Source organism: Vipera ursinii, assembly GCF_947247035.1.
Source record: "Vipera ursinii genome assembly, chromosome: 1".
In the NCBI taxonomy this organism is placed as follows: Eukaryota; Metazoa; Chordata; class Lepidosauria; order Squamata; family Viperidae; genus Vipera; species Vipera ursinii.
Window position 1 is genome coordinate 16,030,317 of NC_139512.1, and position 22,883 is coordinate 16,053,199.

A 22,883-nucleotide genomic window follows, 5' to 3' on the forward strand; every position below is an offset into this window, starting at 1 on the left:
TCCTAAGGTTGGGAAACGCTGGACTAGAAGAGCTCCGAGGCCCCTTTCTAACTCTATTCCGGTCGAGCGATTGGAATGGGAAGCGCCCACCCTCGGGCGACCTTAGCCGCTCGGGCAGAGGCCAGGAGAGTCAGAGCGACCGCGGGCCGCAAGCGCTTTGCCGGGCATTGCCCTCTTTGCCCCCCCCCGGTGCCCCCCCCACCACCCCGGAGCCTTTATTGATGCGCGAGAGAAGGCACACGCGCGGGGCGGGGTCGGAGGAGGCGGAGGAGGGCGGGGCCGCTCCAGCCATGTGCGCGCGGCGCGGGCGGCGTCTATAAAAGGGGCCGCGTCCGCCGCCTCCTCTCCAAAGCGAGCGCCGGCGGCGAGGCGTTAGCGGCGCGCGGCTTCTGCTCCTTCCCGCGCCCGCTCGCTGGCCGCGATGCCTTGCCGGGCGCCGCTGCGGAGCCTGGCCTGCCTGCTGGCTTTGCTGGCGGCGGCCTCCTCGGCTTCCCCGCGCCGGGAGCGCGCCCCGAAGGCGGCGGCCTCCTGGGAGGAGGTGAACGTGCTGGCCCACGGGCTGCTGCAGCTGGGCCACGGGCTCCGCGAGCACGTCGAGCGGCTGGGCGGGCAGCTGCGCCAGCTGAGCGGCCGGCTGGGCGCCCACGACGCCTCGCTGGCCGGGCTGGAGCGCTCGGCGGCCGAGCAGCGGGAGCAGCTGGCCCGCGCCCAGCACCTCTTCGACGGCCGCTGGGCCGAGCTGGACGGGCGGCTGCGCCGGCTGGAGGGACGGCTCGACGGGACGGGCCAGGCGGGAGCCGGCAACCGCAGCGGGGACGGCCCGGCGGCTGCTGCAACGGCGGCGGCGGAGGAGGAGCAGGGCGCGCTGCAGGTGCGTCCCGGACTCCCGGAGGCTCGGCCGGCCGTCCTCGGGCGCTCTGCACGCGGGCAGAGGCAGCCTTTGTCTGCCGGGAGGCGCTGGGGTCGCCTGGTTCCCGGCCAGCCCTGTCCCGCCTTTCAGAGCCGAGAGCGGCCCCCGAAGGCTGGGCAGGAGGGGCAGCCGAAAGGCGACCCCCCCTCCTCGTTCCCGGGGCTCGTTTCCCCTGGGCTGGACCGGCAGTCAGCTGCCCGGCCGGGATTCAAACCCGGCTCGCTTGCCTTTCTCCCCCGAGGGCTTCCAAAATCGCCCAAACTGCTGGGGAAAGTTGCGCGCCAGGCAAATCGGTGCGTAAAAGCGCCTTGGGGAAGGAGGCTCTGCCAGCTGACCCAGTGTTTCCCAACCTCGGGTACTGTAAGATGCGTGGACTTCAACTCCCAGAATTCCCCAGCCAGCTATGCTGGGGAATTCTGGGAGTTGAAGTCCACGCATCTTACAGTACCCGAGGTTGGGAAACACTGCCCTAGAGGTCGTGCCAAGCCCCTCGTGGAAAAGAAGAGAGGAGGGGGGGCTGGGGGTGGGGGGGGGTCTGCGCAAGACGCCCCCCCCTCTCCCGGGTTCCCTGGCTCGCCTCCCGCCTTGTGCAAAGGGATCCCCCCCCCGAAGTGAAACGGCCGCCGCGCCCGGAGCTGCGCTTTGAGGTTGACTCCGGGGTAGGGGTCCCCAACCCACCCACCCCGCGGGTCCGTGGACCGGCACCGGTCCGCAGCGAAGGCCTCATCCGCGGGATGCCAGCCCTCCCGTCCGCCGAAAAGCCCGCCTGCCTCCGTGGCAGGGGTCCCCTGGCGCCCAAAGAGGTTGGGGGGAATGGAGGACACCCCTCCAGGCTTTCGGGTTTTTTTTCCCCCCTCCTCGATGTGGTTGGTGGCTCATCTCGGGTCTTTTTTTTTTTTTAGATGGCTAGGTAGGATTCTGGTGGTTTTTCCCCCCCACCCCACCGACACACACACACACACACCGAACTACCCACGTTGATCTCCCCCAGCCTCTTTCTTTGTCTGTCCCAGAACCTGATCAGGCGTCAGAACGGGAGGATTGAGGAGCTGCTCCAGAAGATCAAGCAGCAGCAATTCCAGATGGACAAACAGAACCTGCAGATTAAGAGTCTTCAGAGCAAGGTATTTGGGGGGGGGTGGAGGGAGGGGAGGGACCGTCCTGCAGGCTGAAAACCCCCCCCCACCCGCACTTTTCCGGAGGGCAGTTGAGGCATTCCAGCAGATCACCTGTGGCCAGGGGTGTGACGGAGGGGAGGGAAGTGGGGTCTGGAAGGAGAAGCTGTCTTGGGGTGGGGGTGGGGTGGGTGGGAGGGGAACCTGGCATAAGGGAGTCTCCTGCTCCCTGGAAGGGCAGTGGCCCATGGGGTGGAGGGCACTGTGTGTGTGGGGGGGAGGGGAGGGAACGCTAACTGGGGATCCAGGGGAAGGGCAGGTGAAATTCAGCTGGGAAAAGCAGGGCCAAACCTTTCAGAAATGTCAGATCCGGTGAGACCTTGTGGTTGGCGGCCGGGGATAATGGGGGATGAGGCTTTGTTAGGCTGACAACATGGCAGGAAACACGGGGGTCCCCTTTAATTACTTTTCTCCCACTATGATGGGGAGAGTGCTCAGCCAAGGGCTGGATTGGATCTTTCCAGATTTATTTTATTTTATTTTAATTCCATTTATATCCCGCCCTTCTCCGAAGACTCAGGGCGGCTTACAAGCTTAGCAGTAGCCTTCATGCCTGACTTTTTGTGTGTATGTGTGTGTGTCTGTGTGTGTGTGTGTGAAATGCCTCCTATGAGGGACCACATAGATACACTTCCCCCCACTCCCCTCCTCTTTTTCTTGCAAACGTTTGTTTGAAGTCCAAATAGCAAGGAATCTATTTTAAAAAAAAACAAACCCGGCAGCCTCTGCAGACAAAGGAAGGGCAGAGAATTCTAGAATGGGAATGGGACCGTGGAGGTCATCTAGTCTCACCCTTGCTCTTGCGGAAGACTCTTGGTTTTACAAGTTAGAGTAATGCAGATGCCAAAGGGCAGGCGACTGGCGATTTTGATGGATGAATTAAAGCACCGTTTCTCAACCTGGGCCGGTTTTAAGACGGGTGGAATTCTGGGAGTTGAAGTCCCCCCCTCCCCCGGTCTTAAAACTGGCCCAGGTTGGGACAATCAATTTCCTCAAATTGAAAACAAAAATGTGAGAATGAACTTCTTAATTTCCACATGCCCAAGACTGAACATTAACTTGACCTTTGACCTGGTGGATATTTCCTCCCTCTTTGGCTGACCTGTGTGTTTTCTCTCTTGATTGTAACTTGGGGAAACGGCCCAGAAATTCAACCTTTTTAGGGGGAAGGGTGTGGGGGGGGGAGGCCAGACAGGAAAGTATTTCTCCCCACTTTTTATGATCTCTGGCTCCAGGCAACCAGAGTCTAGATCAGGGGTAGGCAACCTCGGCTCTTTTATGACTCGTGGACTTCAACTCCCAGAATTCCTGAGCCAGCCAAGCTGGCTCAGGAATTCTGGGAGTTGAAGTCCACGAGTCATAAAAGAGCCGAGGTTGCCTACCCCTGGTCTAGATCCTTCGCCCTGAAAGCTTTTGGTGGATGGAGGTCTTTCTTTTATGATTTTTTTTTTAAAAAAAACTCATTTATTAAATTTATCCGCTGGCCGACTCTTAGGGCAAGGAGAGCTCCTGAAAGTGAATTGCGGTGCAGGGACACAGCCTTGCAGAGACGCAGAACCTGGTCCAAAAAGATCCTTCAGCTTCACTACAAGTGCAGCCTTGCGATGGATAAGCAGGTCTGTTCTTCTCTGCAAGGCAGGCTCACGCTTTCTGACGTACAACATCGGCTGCTTCCTTCGGGGCTGGATTCGGCTGTGACCCTCCTCCATCGGGTGGGAAGGTTTTAATCTCCCGAGGTCGTCTTCCAGTCCTCGGCTTAACGGCCGTTTGCTTAACAACTGTCCCAAGCTAACGACAATGCTGGAAAAAAGTGACTTCCAACCGATCCTCGCATTTATGATCGGGGCGTCCTGGAATCACACGATTGCCAAGCGGATTCAATGGGGGCAGGCTGGGTTTGCTTCACAACACTGTGATTCGCTTAACGGCCATGGCGAAAGTCGTAAAAATTGGGCGGGAGTTACTTAGCAACCGCATCGCTTAGAAATGGACGTTCCGGTCCCAATTTTGATTGCAAGGGGAGTCTTATGGCTTGTTTGTCTGGTGTTAATCCCGGCTTATCTGGAGTTTCTCAATTTCTCTCCTCCATCCGCCCTCTTCCTCAGCGGTCCATCAGTTGAAGGCTGGTGCAGAAAGCCCACTCCCATATTGTGTACTGTGCCCTCGAGAGTGGGAGAAGTCACTCATGCGCTCGTGACCTCTCGTTTGGACTACTGCAACGCGCTCTACATGGGACTGCCCTTGAGGACCACCCGGAGGCTTCAACTGGTGCAGAATGCAGCCGCGCGAGTTGTGTTGGGGGTCTTCCGATACTCCCATGTTACACCTCTGCTCCGCGAGCTGCATTGGCTGCCGGTTGCCCTCCGGGTGAGATTCAAGGTGCTGGTTATGACCTACAAAGCCCTACATGGCATGGGTCCGGATTACCTACGGCAACACCTGCGGCCGGCGTCAACTTCCCTCCGTCCTGTGCGCTCCCACAGAGAGGGCCGCCTCAGGGTGCCTCCGATCAGAGAATGCCGATTGGTGGCCCCCAGGGGGAGGGCCTTCTCTGTGGGTGCGCCAGACCTGTGGAACCGCCTCCCGGTTGAGTTCCGGATGGCCCCCGACCTGCGCTCCTTCCGGCGCGATTTAAAAACTTATCTATTTGAACAATCTGGCCTGGTCTGATGGGTTTGGGGTTGGATTTAAATAAGTTCTTAACACATTTTTAGTATTGTATTCTTGGGCATAATTATTTAATTCTTTTTAATCTCTTTTTTAACTTTTGTATTTACATTTTGATATTTATTGCCCTGTACACCGCCCTGAGTCCTTCGGGAGAAGGGCGGTATAAAAATTTAATAAATAAAATAAATAAATAAAAATAAATAAGTTCCAGAACCCCACAGCACAGCTGGCATTCTGGGAATGGGTACAGCGACGTGTCTGGAGGGCGCTGCGTTGGAGAATAAAAGGTTCTTTCCACCAGTCCGTACCCAGAGAAGCAGCGATTGGCACTGGACAAACGAGCATAAAACAATAAATCAAGGAACTATCAAGGGGGGGGAATCACACCCCTACCACCAGTGGCACGGTATACAAATAGGGAGAAAACCCCACTTCCTTGTAGCACTGATGACGTTACCTAGTTGAGTAATGAAGGTCTTTAAGAAAAACCGTTAAGCTCAGAGACCAGGAAGGAATCTGCAGCAGAGAAAGAGAAACTCAGATAAGCAGGGATTAACACCAGACAAACGAGGGTTTACCTGTATAAGGCTGTGGCTTGTCTAAGGCAGTTTGAGGCCTACCAGGAGAGGCAGACGGGACCAGGTTTTTGTTTATGTTGTATCCCACCTTTATTGCTTTCACAAATAAGTCAAGGTGACAAACGTCCAACGCAACCCCCTTTTCCCCACCACCACAACCGTGTGGACCAAAGTCACCCAGCCAGCTTTCATGGCTAAGGCAGGACTAGAACTCACCGTCTCCCGGTGATTGGCCCAAAGTCACCCGGCTGGCTTTCATGGTTAGGCTGGGACTAGAACTTACCATCTCCTGGTAATTGATCTAAAGTCACCCAGTTGCTTTTCGTGGCTAAGGCAGGACTAGAACTCGCCATCTCCTGGTGATTGGCCCAAAGTCACCCAGCTGTCTTTTACACTTAAGGCAGGACTAGAACTCGCCGTCTCCTGGTGATTGGCCCAAAGTCACTCAGCTGTCTTTTATACTTAAGGCAGGACTAGAACTCGCTGTCTCCTGGTGATTGGCCCAAAGTCACCCAGCTGTCTTTTATACTTAAGGCAGGACTAGAACTCGCTGTCTCCTGGTGATTGGCCCAAAGTCACCCAGCTGTCTTTTATACTTAAGGCAGGACTAGAACTCGCTGTCTCCTGGTGATTGGCCCAAAGTCACCCAGCTGTCTTATACTTAAGGCAGGACTAGAACTCGCCGTCTCCTGGTGATTGGCCCAAAGTCACCCAGCTGTCTTATACTTAAGGCAGGACTAGAACTCGCCGTCTCCTGGTGATTGGCCCAAAGTCACCCAGCTGTCTTTTATACTTAAGGCAGGACTAGAACTCGCTGTCTCCTGGTGATTGGCCCAAAGTCACCCAGCTGTCTTTTATACTTAAGGCAGGACTAGAACTCGCTGTCTCCTGGTGATTGGCCCAAAGTCACCCAGCTGTCTTATACTTAAGGCAGGACTAGAACTCGCCGTCTCCTGGTGATTGGCCCAAAGTCACCCAGCTGTCTTATACTTAAGGCAGGACTAGAACTCGCCGTCTCCTGGTGATTGGCCCAAAGTCACCCAGCTGTCTTTTATACTTAAGGCAGGACTAGAACTCACTGTCTCCTGGTGATTGGCCCAAAGTCACCCAGCTGTCTTTTATACTTAAGGCAGGACTAGAACTCGCTGTCTCCTGGTGATTGGCCCAAAGTCACCCAGCTGTCTTTTATACTTAAGGCAGGACTAGAACTCGCTGTCTCCTGGTGATTGGCCCAAAGTCACCCAGCTGTCTTATACTTAAGGCAGGACTAGAACTCGCCGTCTCCTGGTGATTGGCCCAAAGTCACCCAGCTGTCTTTTACACTTAAGGCAGGACTAGAACTCGCCGTCTCCTGGTGATTGGCCCAAAGTCACCCAGCCGGCTTACATGCCTAAAGCGGGACTAGAACTCCTGCTTTGTAGCCAAGTGCTTCAACCACTAGGCCAAACTGGTTCTGAGGGAGGAGAGCCTACAGGTTGCTTGTAGATTCTGTCCACTATCTTCCTTCCCTTTGAAAATTGAAAAAAAAATCCTTTTCCTCTCCCCCCCACCCCCTCCCCAATTCCCAGGTCAACACGCTCATCCCGTTACACCGCAGCGAGAAGGACCTGCAGAGGCCTCGGTGGAAGGTGACCGTCCAGCGGAGTGCGGAGGGTCAAGTGGTCAACCACAGCCAATTGGCCAAGCCTGGTGGGAGCCGGGAAGCTTCGAGTGAGTAGGCAGCCATCTTGGCTGAATTTTATTTATTTTATTTATTTATCCCCACCCACCCGCCCTATGGGGCTTGGAAGAAAAAAAATATTTTTTTCCCCCTTTTGCACAAGAGGCCGGAAGCCAGGGACCTTTAGCAGCTGCCAACAACCTGTCGGTGTTACAACACTTTTCAGGTTGGCAGGGAAAGAGTTGAGCAACTTCAAAAGTTCAGTTGACCTTGGTGAATCGTGCCTGGCGCAGCTCTCCGGGTGTCCTCAAATCGGGGCGGGTGGGAAACAAAAAACCAGAAAGGGACAGATGTACAGGCAGTCCTCGGCTTAACAACCGCAACTCGCCCCCAGATTTCTGTTGCTAAGTGAGATGCTGTGTGGGTGAAGGAATTTGTAGGGGGAAAAAAACCTCGGGTCAGCCTAAATGTTTGTCCTCGGACTCGGGCCTATTTCCCCCAGGAAGAATCATGAGGACTAGTGCTCTTTCCATTCTTTCAAGCTGTAGTTCGTTACGTCAGCAGGTTGGCAAAAAAAAAAAAAAAAAGGTGTTGGGTATGGCTAGTCCTCGGCTTGCGACCGCAGCTGGGCCCAACCTTTCTGAAGCCAAGCCGGACGGTTCTTAATTGAAGTGCCTCCCATTTTACGACTTTTCTTGCCGCAGTTGTTCAGCGAAGCGCTGCAGCTGGTAAATTAGCAACACGGTCGTTAAGCGAAGCTGGGTTTCACCCCATTGACGTTGCCTGTCGGAAGGTCGCAAAAGGGGGGGGCGTCCCGTGAGTCCCCCCCCCCCGGGACACGGCAACCGTCCTAAGTACACGCCAGTTGCCAAAGGGTCTGAATTTTGCTCACGTGATCGCAACGGTTCGAAGTGTGAAAAACAGGCGTGTGTGTCTTTTTTTTCTTTTCCCCCCCTCCAGTGCTGTTGTAAATACAAACGGTCGTAAGTCGAGGGTGGGAGGGAAGCTGGTGACGGGCCGGGATGCCGTGGCCTAAAACTAGGAAAACAGTTTTCCAAAGTTGCGAACGTTTAAATCAGGCTGGGCAAAAAGAAGGGTCTTTGCCCACGTTACTCAATGGAGCATCCTCGCTCAGGGGCAGTCTATCTCTGCGTACCAGATCACGAGGCTTTTTTTTAAAAAAACAACAACAACACAATCTCAGGCTTTACAGAGGCCCAAAATGAAAGGTTAGATGGGTTCATGGCTGGTGCAAAAAACCTCCACAGCCGACCAGCCTGTTGTTGCGCAAAGCGCACAGAGAAAGCAAACCCCCCCCCCAAAAAACACAACTTGGCTTGCACTGACATCCACCTGGCTTCAGCCTGCACCTTTATGAGTTCTGCCTCTGTACGCGCTCAGGAGCCCTCTCCCCTCGCTTTCCTTCTTCCCGACCTTGGCAACTTCGAAGACTTTTGGGGCTTCAACTCCCAGCCTGGCTTACTGAGGAATTCTGGGAGTTGAAGTCCACAAGTCATAAAAGGGCCAAGTTTGATAGACCCCCCCTGCTCTAAATCTTAATAGTTATCGGCTGGCAGCTGCCACCCCTCCCCTGCCCCTCATTTAACAGACCCTGGACTTTTCCCTCTTTGGGGCTGCTTCGGTTGTCTCCTGCCAGATGTGCAGGGAGGAGCCTAGCCCAAACATCTGGAGGCTCCTGGTTTAGAGAAAGCACCCCCCCCTCTTTTCCCCATTGTGGGGTGGCCTTCTGCCAAGTGTGTGAAAGTTGAGCAGGAAAGCTTGCCGGGCGCCGGGAGTTTCGGGGGTTAATGGCTGGTGTGCCAGGAGAAAGTGGGGGGGGGGGAGCAAAGGAGAAAGCTGGCCTCTCTCCAAGTAGGGGAAAGGCCAACCCCCCCCTCCCCATTCATGCTCCTGGCTTCCAAAATATGCAGGAGCCATCCAGTTCTCCCCAGGAAAGGCAGAGGAAGCTTGCAGAGAGGCTGGCTTGCTTTTGCATCCCCCCTCCTCCTCCACCCCCCCCCCACAACTCCCAACCACCAGGAAAATGTACACACACACACCCTTCAACCTCCCAGCCAGCCTGAATTCGGTCCCGGGGGAGAGAGAATTCTAGTCTGCGGGGAAAGGCTGCTCTTTCTGGCTAGCACGGAATCTACCCAAGGACCTTTTCCTATTTAGGGGAAGCAGGATCGTGGATTTTGCAGAATATAGAATGACAGAGCTGGAAGGGACCCCCGGAGGTCTTCTAGCCCAACCCCCTGCTCAAGCAGGAGAGCCTAGCCCTAGACCATTTCAATCGAATCGATCAACCAGAATAGAGTTGGAAAGGGACCTTGGAGGTCATCTAGTCCAACCCCCTGCTCAAGTAGGAGACCCTAGACCGTTTCAGACAAACTGCTGTCCAGTCTCTTCTTAAAAAACCTCCAGTGTTGGAGCACCCACAACTTCTGGTGGCAAGTTGTTCCACTGATTAATCGTCCTCACTGTCGGGAAATTCCTCCTTAATTCTAGTATTTTCTCCCCACTTTCCTTAGAGGTAATCTCCTTTTTTTGGGGGGAGGGGGGTTTAGGGAGATAGACAGCTCAAAGAGGGCCAGTCCAAAGCTTCCAGTTCACCCCAAGAAAGTCCTCAGTTCCCCGACCTAAAAAGGCTTAGGAACCAAGCGCAGCTCTATTGGGGGATAATTAACCGTTGTGCAGCCAGATGTCAGGGCAGTCTATCTGAAAGTGGTGAAAAGGTCGGCCTATCGCAGTTTGTCAAGGGACACCGTCACATCCAAGGTGGCGGCAGGGGGCAGTTCAGGCTTGGTTGCTGAATGTTCTTGGTCTAAGAGAGGGGAAGGGGGTTTGCAAATAAAGGGGGTTGGAATGGGGGGGGCAGGCCTGTTCCCCAGCAGAGACTCTTCCCAGAAATGGCGGTGGTCAGCCTTGAGGAATTGTGACTCACACTGATGACAAAGGCCTGGGATGCCAGGGGTCTGAGCATGTTGTGCATTACACACACACACACACACACAATCACAGACACACACACGCCTTACACAGATGGGTAAAAATTCCGTAGGGAAAAAACATTAATCTCTTTTCGCAGTGTTTTTGGTTTTTTTTGCCAAGCCCCTTGCAATTCAATTAGGTCAAATGGTGGGTGATTATGGGATGGAATAGAATTAGACTAGACTAGACTAGACTAGACTAGAATAGAATAGAATAGAATAGAATAGAATAGAATAGAGAATGGAATAGAATAGAATAGAATATAGAATAGAATAGAATAGAATATAGAATAGAATATGGAATAGAATAGAATATGGAATAAATAGAATAGAATAGAATAGAACAGAATAAAATTGAATATGGAATAAATAGAATAGAATAGAATAGAGAAGAGAGAATAGAATAGAATGGAAAATAGAATAGAATAGAATAAAATATGGAATAAATAGAATGGAATAGAATATGGAATAAATAGAATAGAATAGAGAAGATAGAATAGAATAGAATATGGAATAAATAGAATAGAATGGAATAGAATATGGAATAAATAGAATATAGAATAGAATAGAATAGAATAGAGAAGGGAAGGGAAGGGAAGGGAAGGGACCTTGGGGGGAAGAGGGAGTCAAGCTATTCTCCAAAGCACCTGAAGGCAGGACAAGAAGCAACGGATGGAAACTAGTCAAGGAGAGAAGCAACCTGGAACTAAGGAGAAACTTCCTGACAGTGAGGACAACTAACCAGTGGAACAACCTGCCTCCAGAAGCTGTGAATGCTCCAACACTGGAAGTTTTTAAGAAGAGACTGGACAGCCATTTGTCTGAAATGGTCTAGGGTTTCCTGCCTGAGCAGGGGGTTGGACTAGATGACCTCCCAGGTCCCTTCCAACTTTATTATTATGATTCTAGTCCAGCCCTCTGCTCAAGCAGGAGATACCCTTTCAGACAAGTGACTGTCCAGTCTCTTCTTACAAACCTCCAGTGATGGAGCACCCACGATTCCTGGTGGCAACCCGTTCCACTAGATGACCTCCAAGGTCCCTTCCAGCTTCTATTATTATTATTATTATTATTATTAACACCGGTTAATTCTTCACTGTCAGGAAGTTTCTCCTCAATTCCAAGTTGCTTCTCTCCTTGATCGTTGTTTCTCCTTCTGTCCTCTGGTGCTTTGGAGAACAACGTGACCCCCCCCACACACTCTTCTTTTGTGGCAGCCCCTCAAATACCGGAAGGCTGCCCTCATGTCCCTCCTGATTTGGATTTGGATAGCTCTGGGCTGGCTTGCGTCGGTAGTCCTCAAGAATTTGGCAGCAAGGTTGACCTGGCCGGCTCAAATTTTCCCAGGGCTGTCCTTGATCCAACTCAGCCCCTTCTCTTACTGCATGGTGTGTTTTTTGTGTGTGTTTGTCTGGTCGCAACTGCCTGCTCTGCCTGGCGTGCAGCAACAAGTCACGTCCTTTGCCGGCTGGATGATGCAAGCTGCCCCTCCCTCCCTCTGAAGGGGGGAGGAGGAGGAGGAGGAATTTGGGGGAAAGTTCATGTTTACACTCCTGGGTCTGTTCTCCTCCTTCTCCCCCCCACCCCCCCAATTCCACAGCCCGGCCTGTTCTCTGGCATCCTGCCCCAGGCAGCTGTTTTGAGAACCTCAGCTAAATTTATCCAAGGCTGGGAGGAAGGAGGGCCCCCCCTGCCATTCCAAGGATGCTGATTTCCCCCCCCCCCCCAATGCAAGAACCAGAACAGGATTTCTCTTTGTCTGGGGCTGCAATTCCCCCACCCTCCCTCTGCTCTGGGCAAAGTCCCCCTGCGCCCTGCCACGTCCCTGCTCTGCCCCTCCCCTTCTGCCCCGTTTGCCCACCTGCCCTGCCCTGCCCTGGCTTGCCGGCAGCTGCTGGGCTGGCCCGAAGCAAAGTCCAGATGTTGCAGCTAGTCGAGGTGTGTGTGTGTGTGTGTGTATGTATGTGCATGACTCTGAGGCAGGCTCTCCCGGCCCCCCAGGTCAGGCTTTTGCACGCACACACACACACACACCCTGTGTGAGATGGTCTCACGAGGCCGATGTTTCGTTAAGGTGCTTCCAAGTAAAAAGGCATCACGCAGGGATGCAGTCATTCAAAGCTTTATTTAACGATAAAGTAAATAGAAAGAGTTCCTTGGCATGGAGGCATCCATGCCTGGGTTGAGCTCAGTAGATCAGCAAGCAAGCAAGCAGAAGAGAGAACAAAGAGAGCAGAGCAAGCAGAGAGCAGCCCCTGAGCAGAGGTATTTATGGGGGTCCTCAGTCCCTCCCTTACCAATTAACTCTCGCCAATGGGGCTGCAGGGGCCGGGGACCCCTGACCCATCAGTGGGAGCAAAGAAGCCTCTTTGCTCCCATCTGATGACCTTTTTGGGGAACTGCCATGGCTGGCCCAAAACATCTAACACCCTGGTGATCCGTGCGCCTTGCGTGCCTGGGGTATGAATGAGCCCGATGTTTCTGAGCACGTACAGAGGGCTTTGGACGCAGGCCCGGGATGCAATTTGTTGACTAGGGAGGGCTCTTTCGGGCAGCTTTCAGCCTGGCTCGGCTGGATGCTTCTGGGTGAGGGGTGGGGTTGCTAGCACTCAGCGGTGGGTCATCCCCGATGGAAAAGCTTGTTTTTTTCCGTGAAAGAGAAGGTGTGTGTGTGTAGCTCAGGGTTCAAACGAGGGGTTCCTGGGCACCCCCCTGAGCGCGGTGGTTTTTCCCGCAGATGTTTCACTTCCCAACTGAGGAACATCAGCAATGCTAGAGGGGAGGGGGCTTTGCAGGGAGGAGGAAGAGGAAGAGAAGGGAGGGAGGAAGAAGGGGAAGGAGGAGGAGTGTGGGGTCCCTGGTGCTCTCTGAGCTTGGTGAGGTTTTTTTGCAGACGTTTCATGACCCAACTAGGGAACATCATCAGTGTTAGAAGGGAGAGGAAGAGGAGGAGGAAGAAGGGAAGGATGGGAGGGAGGAAGAAGGAGGACTGTGGGGTCTGTGCTGCTCTCTTGAGCTTTCTTCTTTTCTCGTGACCCAACTAGGGAACATCATCAGTGCTAGAAGGGGTGTGTGTGTGTGTGTGGAGAGGGAGAGGAGGACCGTGGGGTCCTGGCTGCTCTCTGGCCTGCTTTGTTTTCTTGCAGACGTTGCATTACCCAGCTGTGTAGCATCATCAGTGCTAGGGAGCCAGGCTGGGCCAGCAGAGGTGATGGGACCTGGCTGGGCAGTGCCGGAAAACAGGCCCGGCTCAGAGAGAGTCCCGGACTCAGCTCAGCTTTTCTTCACGGGCCCCTTTTTTCCCCCTGATGGGGCGACGGCCGCACCCCGCTTTCCCCACGGAGTGGCTCAGCCTTTTCCAGCACAGACATCTGGATGGCATCTGGGCGGGGAAAGCACAGCTGAAGTTTAGTTACCCCCCCCTTCTGCCCTACGCCCATCCTCAGTTTTGCCCTTTCGTCAGAGCAGAGACCGGAGCCAGCCCCCCACCCCACCCCCAGGTTTCTGGAGCAGACGGGCCCTCTCTCTGATGGGGGGTGGTAGTTGGGGGAGCCCGGTGGAGTGTGGTGTCCTTGCACGCAGATGTTCACTCTTTGCGGTGATGAGGGGGATGACGAACCACCACGGGACGATAAGCGGCCTCTTTGGAACTCACCCAGGAGGCTCCTTGCAAACCCCTCCCCTACTCTCTCTCTCTCTCTCTCTCTCTCTCACACACACACACACACACACTCACACTCACACAAACACACGTACATCAGGGTTTCTTAGTCACGGGGAGCGATTTCCAACAGGCCTGCTCTGGCCTCGGGTTGGTTTTTTTTGCAGATGTGTGAGTGTAGGTGTGTGTGTGGCAGAGAGAGAGATTAAGAGGGAGAGAGAGAGAGTGAGAGGCAGCCAACGACAGAGGAGAGAGTGAGAGAGAGAGCGATTGAGAGAGGAGAAAACGAGAGAGGGAGAACGAGGGAAAGAATGACAGAATGAGAGAGAGAGGAGAGAGATTAAGAGAGAATGAGAGAAAGAATGAGAGAGTGACAGAATGAGAGAGAGAAAGAAAGTGACAGGAGAGAGAACAACAGGAGAATGAAGATGGAGAGAAAGAATGAGGGAAAGAAAGAATGACAGAGAGAGAATGAGGGAGAGATTAAGAGAATGAGAGAGAGAGAGAATGACAGGAGAGAATGAGATTGAGAGAGAGGAGAAAAAGATGGAGAGTGAATGAGAGAGAGGAGAGAGATTAAGAATGAGAAAAGAATGAGAAGACTAACAGAAAGAGAGAGAAAAAGAATGACAGGAGAGAAAGAGATTGAGAGGAGAAAATGAGAGAATGAGGGAAAGAATGAGAGAATGACAGGAGAGATTAAGAGAATGAGAGAAAGAATGAGATTGATAGAAAGAGAGAGAGAGAACGACAGGAGAGAAAGCGATTGAGAGGAGAAAATGAGAAATTGAGAGAGAAAAAGGAGAGAATGAGGGAGAGAGATGAAGAGAATGAGAGAAAGAAAGTGACAGGAGAGATTGAGAGGAGAGAATGAGGGAAAGAAAGAATGAGAGAGATTAGAGGCTTTTGTGGCACGGAAGGCAGGAGCATCTGGTTTCCAGTCTAACAGGGTTGGCATCTGGACAGGGCCGAGAGGCGAGGAGGTGGGCCGGAGCCCCCACGGCGGTGGCTGCAGCATTAAGGGGCAGCCCCAAAATGGAGGAAATGCAGGGCAGGCAATGAAAAGGAGACACTCTCTCTCTCTCTCTCTCTGTCATTCTCTCCTCTCTCTCTCTCTCTCCTTCTGTCTCACTTTCTCTCCTGTCATTCTTTCTCTCATTCCCTTAATCTGTCTCTCACTTTCTCTCATTCTCCCATTTTCTCCTCACATTCTCTTAATCTCTCTCTCCCTCATCCTGTCATTCTCCTTTCCCTCATTCTTTTTCTCCCCTCTCAATCTCTCCTGTAATTCTTTCTTTCTTTCTCTTAATCCAGGGGTGTCAAACTCAATTTCACGGAGGGCCGCATCAGCATCGCGGTTGCCCTCAGGGGGCTGGGTGGGCGTGGCCAGGGTGGGCGTGGCCTACTGGGTGGGCGTGGCTAGAGTGCATATGGCCTGCTGGGTGGGCGTGGCCAGCTCTACATCCTTCGCATCGAGGGTGCCTATGGGGGCCCGGGCAGGAGTGGGACAGATCTGGGGGTCTCTGGCAGGAGGAGGGTCTCTGGGCCAGGGCCAAGGCAGTGGGGGCCGTTCCCTCACTCTTTCCAGGATGGCTTTGCGGGCCGCATGAAACCACTTTGCGGGCCTCATCTGGCCCCCGGGCCTTGTGTTTGACATGTCTGCTCTAGGAAATCCTTCTTATTCAGTCCCTCTGAACTGAATAACGGAGTAACAGAATAACAAGAGTCTTGAAGGGACCTCGGAGATCTTCTAGTCCAACCCCCTGCTCAAGCAAGACACCCTATGCCATTTCAGACAAGTGGACCGTCAGTCTCTTCTTAAAAGCCTCCAGGGATGGAGCGCCCACGACTTCTGGTGGCAAGCTGTTCCACTGGTTAATTGTCCTCACTGTCAGGAAATTTCTCCTTAATTCCAGGTTGCTTCTCTCCTCGATCGGTTTCCATCCGTTGCTTCTTTTCCTGCCTTCAGGTGCTTTGGAAAATAAGTTGACCCCCCCCCTCTTATTTGGGGCAGCCCCTCAACATTGCTATCACGTTCCCCCCCCTCCACTTAATTAGAAGACTGGACGTACCCAATTCCAGCAACTGTTCCTTGTATGTTTTAGCCTCCAGTCCCCCGATCATCTTTCTCTGCCCTCTTTCCAGAGTCTCAACATCTTTTTTTACATCGTAGTGACCAACACTGGATGCCGTATTCAAAGTGTGGCCTTACCGAGTGGTAGAGAGACAGTTAACTGGAGGCAGTTGAATGAAAGAGCAGCGTTAAGTGCCAGAATCCCAGCGATGCCCAATCGAACTCCGTGGGAATGGTGTGCAATAACTAGGCTGGCCTTGGGGTGTTGTGCTTTTCTGCTTCAGCTTTTAAGATGCCGCCCATCGATCAATCGATCGATCTCGGGAAATCAATTAAAGCACTGAGGCTTGTGCAGCCAAAAGGCGCTGTGTTCTTGGGAGTGTTTACACAGATATATAAACCAGGCGGGGCATCGGTTTTGAACCCACAACGCCTCCAGATTTACGGTACTAAATCTCGTTTACTCAGATTTTTTTTTCTCTTTGCTCCATGAGACTTCGTTTGGGGAAAAAAGTGTTTACGTTTTTGTTTTTTTAATTGTGCCTACTACAGTTTCTGAAAGGGAGAATATTTGGAGAATAACTTGACTGCCACGAAGAAGGAGTCAAACTATTCTCCAACGCCCCTGAAGGCAGGACAAGAAACAATGGATGGAAACTCAGTTGGTGGATCTTGGTATATTTGCAGCTGGTGGCTGATCAGAGGCGGAATCTCTTTTGTTCCGTAGAGTGGCTTCCATAACATGCCGTTCTTTTCTGTTCTGTTCTGTTCTGTGCTATGCTATTCTGTTCTATTTTATTTTATTCTACTCTATTCTCTTTATTCTATTCTGTAATTCTATTCTGTTCTATTTCTATTTTGTAATTCTGTTCTGTTGTATTCTGTAATACTGTTCTGTTATATTTCTATTTATTCCATTCCATTCCATTCCATATTCTATACTAATACTAATACTAATACTAATACTAATACTAATACTAATACTAATACTAATACTATACTATACTATACTATACTATACTATACTATACTATACTATACTATACTATACTATACTATTGACTTTAGGGTCATATGTAATCGTTGGTTCATTCAGTTAGTCACTCCTTCATATAGGTTCTCCCGCTTCTGCAGGGGGCTGGACTAGAAGACCTCCAAGGTCCCTACCAGCTCTATTCTGTTCTTCTCGCTTGCAGAGCTTCCAGCCGGCTGTCACAATCTCTTCCTTGAGGGTCAGCGGAGCAGCGGGGTCTTTGATATCCAGCCCCTCGGAGGCCAGGCTTTCAAAGTCTTCTGTGACATGGGTAAGTTGGGAAGGGGAGGGGGAAGAGAAGAGCCTGGGTTCAAATCTCTATTATAGCCAGGAGGTGGCTGATTTGATTGGGAAAGAGAGCGTGTATGTGTGTGTTGCTTCCACTGTAAAAAAAAGTCGGAATAGAATAGAATAGAATAGAATAGAATAGAATAGAATAGAATAGAATATGGAATAAATAGAATAGAATAGAATATGGAATAAATAGAATAGAATAGAATATGGAATAAATAGAATAGAATAGAATAGAATATGGAATAAATAGAATAGAATAGAATAGAATAGAATAGAATAGAATAGAATAGAATAGAATAGAATATGGAATAAATAGAATAGAATAGAATATGGAATAAATAGAATAGAATAGAATAGAATAGAATAGAATAGAATATGGAATAAATAGAATAGAATAGAATAGAATATGGAATAAATAGAATAGAATAGAATAGAATATGGAATAAATAGAATAGAATAGAATAGAATATGGAATAAATAGAATAGAATAGAATAGAATAGAATAGAATAGAATAGAATAGAATAATAGAATAGAATATGGAATAAATAGAATAGAATAGAACAGAATAGAATAGGAAGGGACCCTTGGAGGTCCTCTAGTCCAACCGTCTGCTCAAGCAGGAAACCTGGCCTATACCATCTCAGACAAGTGGCTGTCCAAGCCTCTTCTTAAAACCCTCCACTGATGGAGCACCCATGATTTCTGGTGGCCAGCTGTTCCACTGGTTCATTGTCCTCACTGTCAGGAGGTTTCTCCTTACTTCCAGGTTTGTTTCTCTCTTTGATCAAGTACCATCCATCGTTTCTTCTCCCGCCCTCTGGTGCTTTGGAGAATAAGTTGACACCCCCCCCTCTTCTTTCTGGCAGCCCTGCCAATACTTTTACTCAGATGCCAAGTGGAGGGGGGGTGTCTTGCCCCTTTGGTGGTGCCCTAAGTCTTGCTCTTCTCTGTTGGCAGATGACGGCGGCTGGACCGTGATCCAGAGGCGCCAAGACGGCTCGGTAGATTTTGACCGGCTCTGGGACGCTTATAAGGACGGCTTTGGAAATCTGACAGGTGGGTGAAGGGTGGGGGGTTGACCCCCAGGATTCCTGGCAGGAGGCTGCTCCCCTGGCAGATAGAAGAGGGCACCGGGTTGGGGAAGGAATCCAGTGGCAGAGATTTGGCAGCTCTAGCTTTGAAGCTGCCTTCTAACGGCATAAATTTCCCGGATTTATTTATTGAGTTAAATCAGGGGTCTTCAAACTTGGCCCTTTTATCACTTGTGGACTTCAACTCCCAGAATTCCTCAGCCAGCCAAGCTGGCTGAGGAATTCTGGAAGTTGAAGTCCACAAATCATAAAAGGGCCATGGTTCCTCCATGCTGGCTGAGGAATTCTGGAAGTTGAAGTCCACAAGTCATAAAAGAGCCATGGTTCCTCCATGCTGGCTGAGGAATTCTGGAAGTTGAAGTCCACAAATCATAAAAGGGCCATGGTTCCTCCATGCTGGCTGAGGAATTCTGGAAGTTGAAGTCCACAAATCATAAAAGGGCCATGGTTCCTCCATGCTGGCTGAGGAATTCTGGAAGTTGAAGTCCACAAATCATAAAAGGGCCATGGTTCCTCCATGCTGGCTGAGGAATTCTGGAAGTTGAAGTCCACAACTCAAAAGGGCCAAGTCTGAAGAAATCCATCACTTACTGCCATTCAGTTAGTTTAGTTCAAAGTTACGTCACCAAAAGAAGTGACTTGGGGCCGGTCCTCACTCTTATGACCATTGCAGCATTTCTCTCACCCCACCCCCAGTCAAGGGGATCAAAATCTTTGCATTTGGCCAACCAGCATGTACTCACAGTGGCTGGGGTCAGGGGATCACCGTTGGTGACCTTCCCAGACAGACCCGACAAACAAAATCACTGGAGGAAGGTGGATTCGCTTAACAACCAGGCGATTCACTTAACGACTGCAGCGTTTTGCTCAGCCACTGCATCCAAAAAAAAAAGGTTGCTTAATCTGCGCGATTCACTTGAACTGCTAATAAGCAATGGAAATTCTTTCCCAGTTGTGGTTGTTAAGCCCTGGACTAAATACGCGAGTAGTCCTCAGCTTACATCCGCTCGTTTAGTGACCGTCCCAAGTTACGACGACAGCAGTGCAAAAAGTGACTGTGGACCATTTTTCACACTTAGACCGTCGCAGCATCCCCAGGGTCATGTGATTGGCATCCGGACGCTTGGCGACTGTCTCGTATTTATGACGGCCGCAGCGTCCCTGGGTCATGTGGTTCTCCTCCCTCCCCCCCCCCTTTTGCGTCCTTCTGACAAGCAAAGTCAGGGGAAGCCCGATTCACTTAACGACCGGGTGACTTGAGTTATCAACTCGCATTGATGGCAGGAAAGGTGGTAAAAGGGGGGGGGCTACAACTCAACAGAGCAATCGTCTCACTTAATAGTGGAAATCTGCGGTCGTAAGCCGAGGACTGCTGCCTTTTTTCACGGCTGTCTTTGCTTTCCAGGAGATTTCTGGCTGGGCTTGGAGAAGATGCATCGGCTGGTGAAGGCCGAGGCCTTCCAGCTTCTGATTGAGCTGCAGGACTGGGAAGGCAACGCGCGGAGAGCCCACTTCCTCTTCCGGCTGGGCGGGGAGGAGACGGCTTACACCCTCAGCCTCCTGGGACCCATCCGGGGGGAGCTGGAGAGCGCCATGGGCGACTTCCCCCAGCTGCCCTTCTCCACCCGGGATCGTGACCACGACCTGAAGGGCGACACCAACTGCGCCAAGCACCTCTCAGGTCAGCGGACGCGGCTGCCGGGAAGCCCCCAGGAGGGCGACTCTCAACCCCCTCCCCTTTCACAGGAGCGGACTTCAACTCCCAGAAGTCCACCCGTTTTCAATTTGGTTCACTTCCCCATGCTGGCTGAGGAATTCTGGGAGTTGAAGTCCACCCGTTTTAAATTTGGTTCAATTCTGCATGTTGGCCGGGGAATCCTGGGAGCTTTGAATGTAGCATTGCGGCCGCCATCTTGACTTTTCTGACCACTCTCTCCTGGCAAAGAAAGGTTGAGCACCTAGCAGAGGTCTCGGTGATGTATTTTAATATTTGTCCAATATCCTTGATATTGACATGCCTACAGAAATTGTGGCTGTAACCCAAGAATTACCCATCAGGCATGCAAAGAACTCTTGTGAAAATCTTCCCAAAGTTTCTCTCCCAGTCTGGAATATACAGTTGCTCCTCGACGTACGACAGTTCATTTACTGACCGTTCAAAGTTGCAACTGAGAGAAGGGACGTACAAACATATTTCAGAGTTACGGCCATTGCTGCAGCATTCTCCCCCACCCTCCCCGGGTCACATGACCAAAATTCAGAACCTTGTCAACTGGTCCGTATTTGTGACGGTCGCAGCGTCCCCGGGATCAGGTGGATTCCCCCCTTTTGACCTTGTGACAGGCAAAATCAGCGGGGAAAGCTGGACTCACTTAACGGCTTTGTTACTGATTTAACTGCCACGGCGATCCAGTTAACAACGTTGGCAAAACTCACTTAACAAATGCCTCGCTTAAGGACGGAAATTTTGGGGATCGGTTGTGATCTAGCTGTAACCTTTCCCTCTCGCCTTGTCGATGGAGGTGCTGTCCTGCTGGGGCCCTGGGAAGGGAATCTTTCCCCCCCAGTCAGCTTACGTGCCTGGCTGACCCCCATCTTCTGCCCCTTCTCTCCTTGCAGGGGGCTGGTGGTTCAGCTACTGCGGCCACGTCAACCTCAACGGCCGGTACTTCCGCTCCATCCCACGCCAGCGGCACGAAAGAAAGCAAGGCATCTTCTGGAAGACCTGGCGGGGGCGCTACTACCCCCTGCGATACGCTGCCATGAAGATCCGCCCTGCAGAGACGGACCGGGGGTCCTAAGCCCCCCCCTCCACACACACAAAAGACTGGGCACGGCCCTTCCTGCCGGTTCACGCGAGACGCAGCTGGTCTCTGTCTCTGGAGCCTGGGCAGCCGTGCCCCACAGCTGGCGTTCGGTCGGAGGGTCCAGGCGGGGGGGGGGCAGCTTCCTTTGTAAGGGAGGGGGGTGAGCCTGGCCATTGGGGGTGGGTACATATGTGGGGAGAAGGCTGCTGTGTTGTAATGTCATCTGGGGGAGGCAGAGGAATTTGGGGAGCCCCACCTCTCCTGGGACTCCTGGGATCGCGGGAAAGTTTTTTGGGGTGCGGCGAGGCTGATTCTGCTGATTTTATGCCACATCCATGTGCAAAACACACGTGGCTTCTTCCCCCTCCCCCCAAAAAATATCTCTGCAAAGGCATTGAGCCAGCTCTGGGGCTGGCGGGGAGGCTGGTGAGGTGGGGGGGGGGTAGAAGGCCACTCCCCCCTGCAAGTGCTAGGGGCCTCTTTTACAGAGCCCCCAAACTGGCTTCTTTGAATTTAATGCGCCCCCCCCCCTCCCTCTCTTCGGATCCTCTTTGGGTCATATTGACTTAAAAATGCTCCTGGGTTGGTCTTGTGCAGGGGGGTGGGCGGTGGTTACATGTTAGGTGTGTTTTTTGTCCCTTTTCCAATCCTCCAATGTTTATATATATATATGTATGTATATGCTCACCATAAGAAATGGGAGATTTCTTTTATTTTGTTTTCCTCTTCGCTTTTTTAAAAAAAAAATAATCTTTTTTTTATACTTAGGTGTGAAACTTTGTGGTCAGTGATATGTCTTTGATGAATAATGATTAAAAACGACGGGATATTTTTTTTTTCTTTCCCCTCCCGTTCAGATTCTTTTGGTGGCACCGCGGGATGATTTAAAAAGAGAGGTTGAAGCTTTTTGGACAGTCCTGGTTCACATGGTCCGCCCGGCCAGGAGGTTGCGGATGCTACGCACCCTGGCAAAGATAACATTTTAAGTCTCTGAAATTCAGGATTTGGGTACTCGGGGGAGGGAGGGGGGAAACCAGGAGGACATCTAGTCGGCTCACTTGCTAGAACAAAAGGACATGATCCTGAGAAATAAATTGTCTAGAGCAGGGGTCAGGAACCCGAAACAGCAAAAGAGCCACTCGGAACCGGTTCCGTCACACACACAAAAAAGTAGGAGCCGCAAAATGTGCGTGCGCCTGCGTGCATGCATGCGCATGCGCAGAACAAGCGAAAACATACACCACCCCGACACCCACGCCGCATCCTGAGCCGCACGCTTACGGGGGGGATGGACTCGCAGTCCGAGACAACCGCGGAGGGCCATGCGAAGACGAGTAAGGAAAGGGTCTTTCAGAGGATCCCGCCCAGCACCCCTCGGAGGCAACGGGCCCTTCCCCACCCGAAGGAAGCCTCGCGAGTGTCTCCTGCAGTGCGGCTCCCCCGAGCCGGGAGGCACCTGAGCGACAGCGGCGACGGGTCTCCCTGGCGACGGGAGCTGGGTTGCGGCGGTGCCTTCAGCCCGGGTGCCGCCGGAACCACCCGAGCACCCTGCCTCTCCCCCCGGGACCTCCAAACCTCTGCGTTTGATGAACACAGCAGCTCTCCAAACGGGGAGGGGGAGGTTTGGAGAGCTGCGCAGCTCTCCAAACCGCCGTCGCCCCATTTGCAGAGCTGCTGTAGGCAGCCTGAGATTTAATTTTACCAAACTAATTTGCTTATTCAGCTGAACCTTCCTGACTGACTCATCACTGGGATAAAAAAGAAATGGATGAATCTATTTAAGTCGAGCTGTTAAATGGAAAGGATTAGAGGCTGCAAGAGCTCCATTAGAGGATTAGCTTGGAGGCGGAGGCGGCAACCCTATTGAAATCAATTTGCCAATTACATTACTAAGCTGTTTACCAACCATGTCTTAATGGCTAGGTTTGCAGAACAC

General features: G+C 51.9%; 1 protein-coding gene across 1 annotated transcript; it reads left to right on the top strand.

The window, feature by feature from the left end:
* The first annotated feature begins 291 nt into the window (after positions 1-291).
* Positions 292-21,051, top strand: ANGPTL4 (angiopoietin like 4). The gene is made up of 7 exons (XM_083364044.1): positions 292-871; positions 1,924-2,034; positions 6,902-7,043; positions 16,918-17,025; positions 18,007-18,105; positions 19,546-19,821; positions 20,760-21,051. The coding sequence occupies exons 1-7, from the start codon at positions 422-424 to the stop codon at positions 20,939-20,941; spliced, it is 1,368 nt and encodes a 455-aa protein (XP_083220170.1). The 5' UTR covers positions 292-421; the 3' UTR covers positions 20,942-21,051.
* Positions 21,052-22,883: the final 1,832 nt, after the last annotated feature.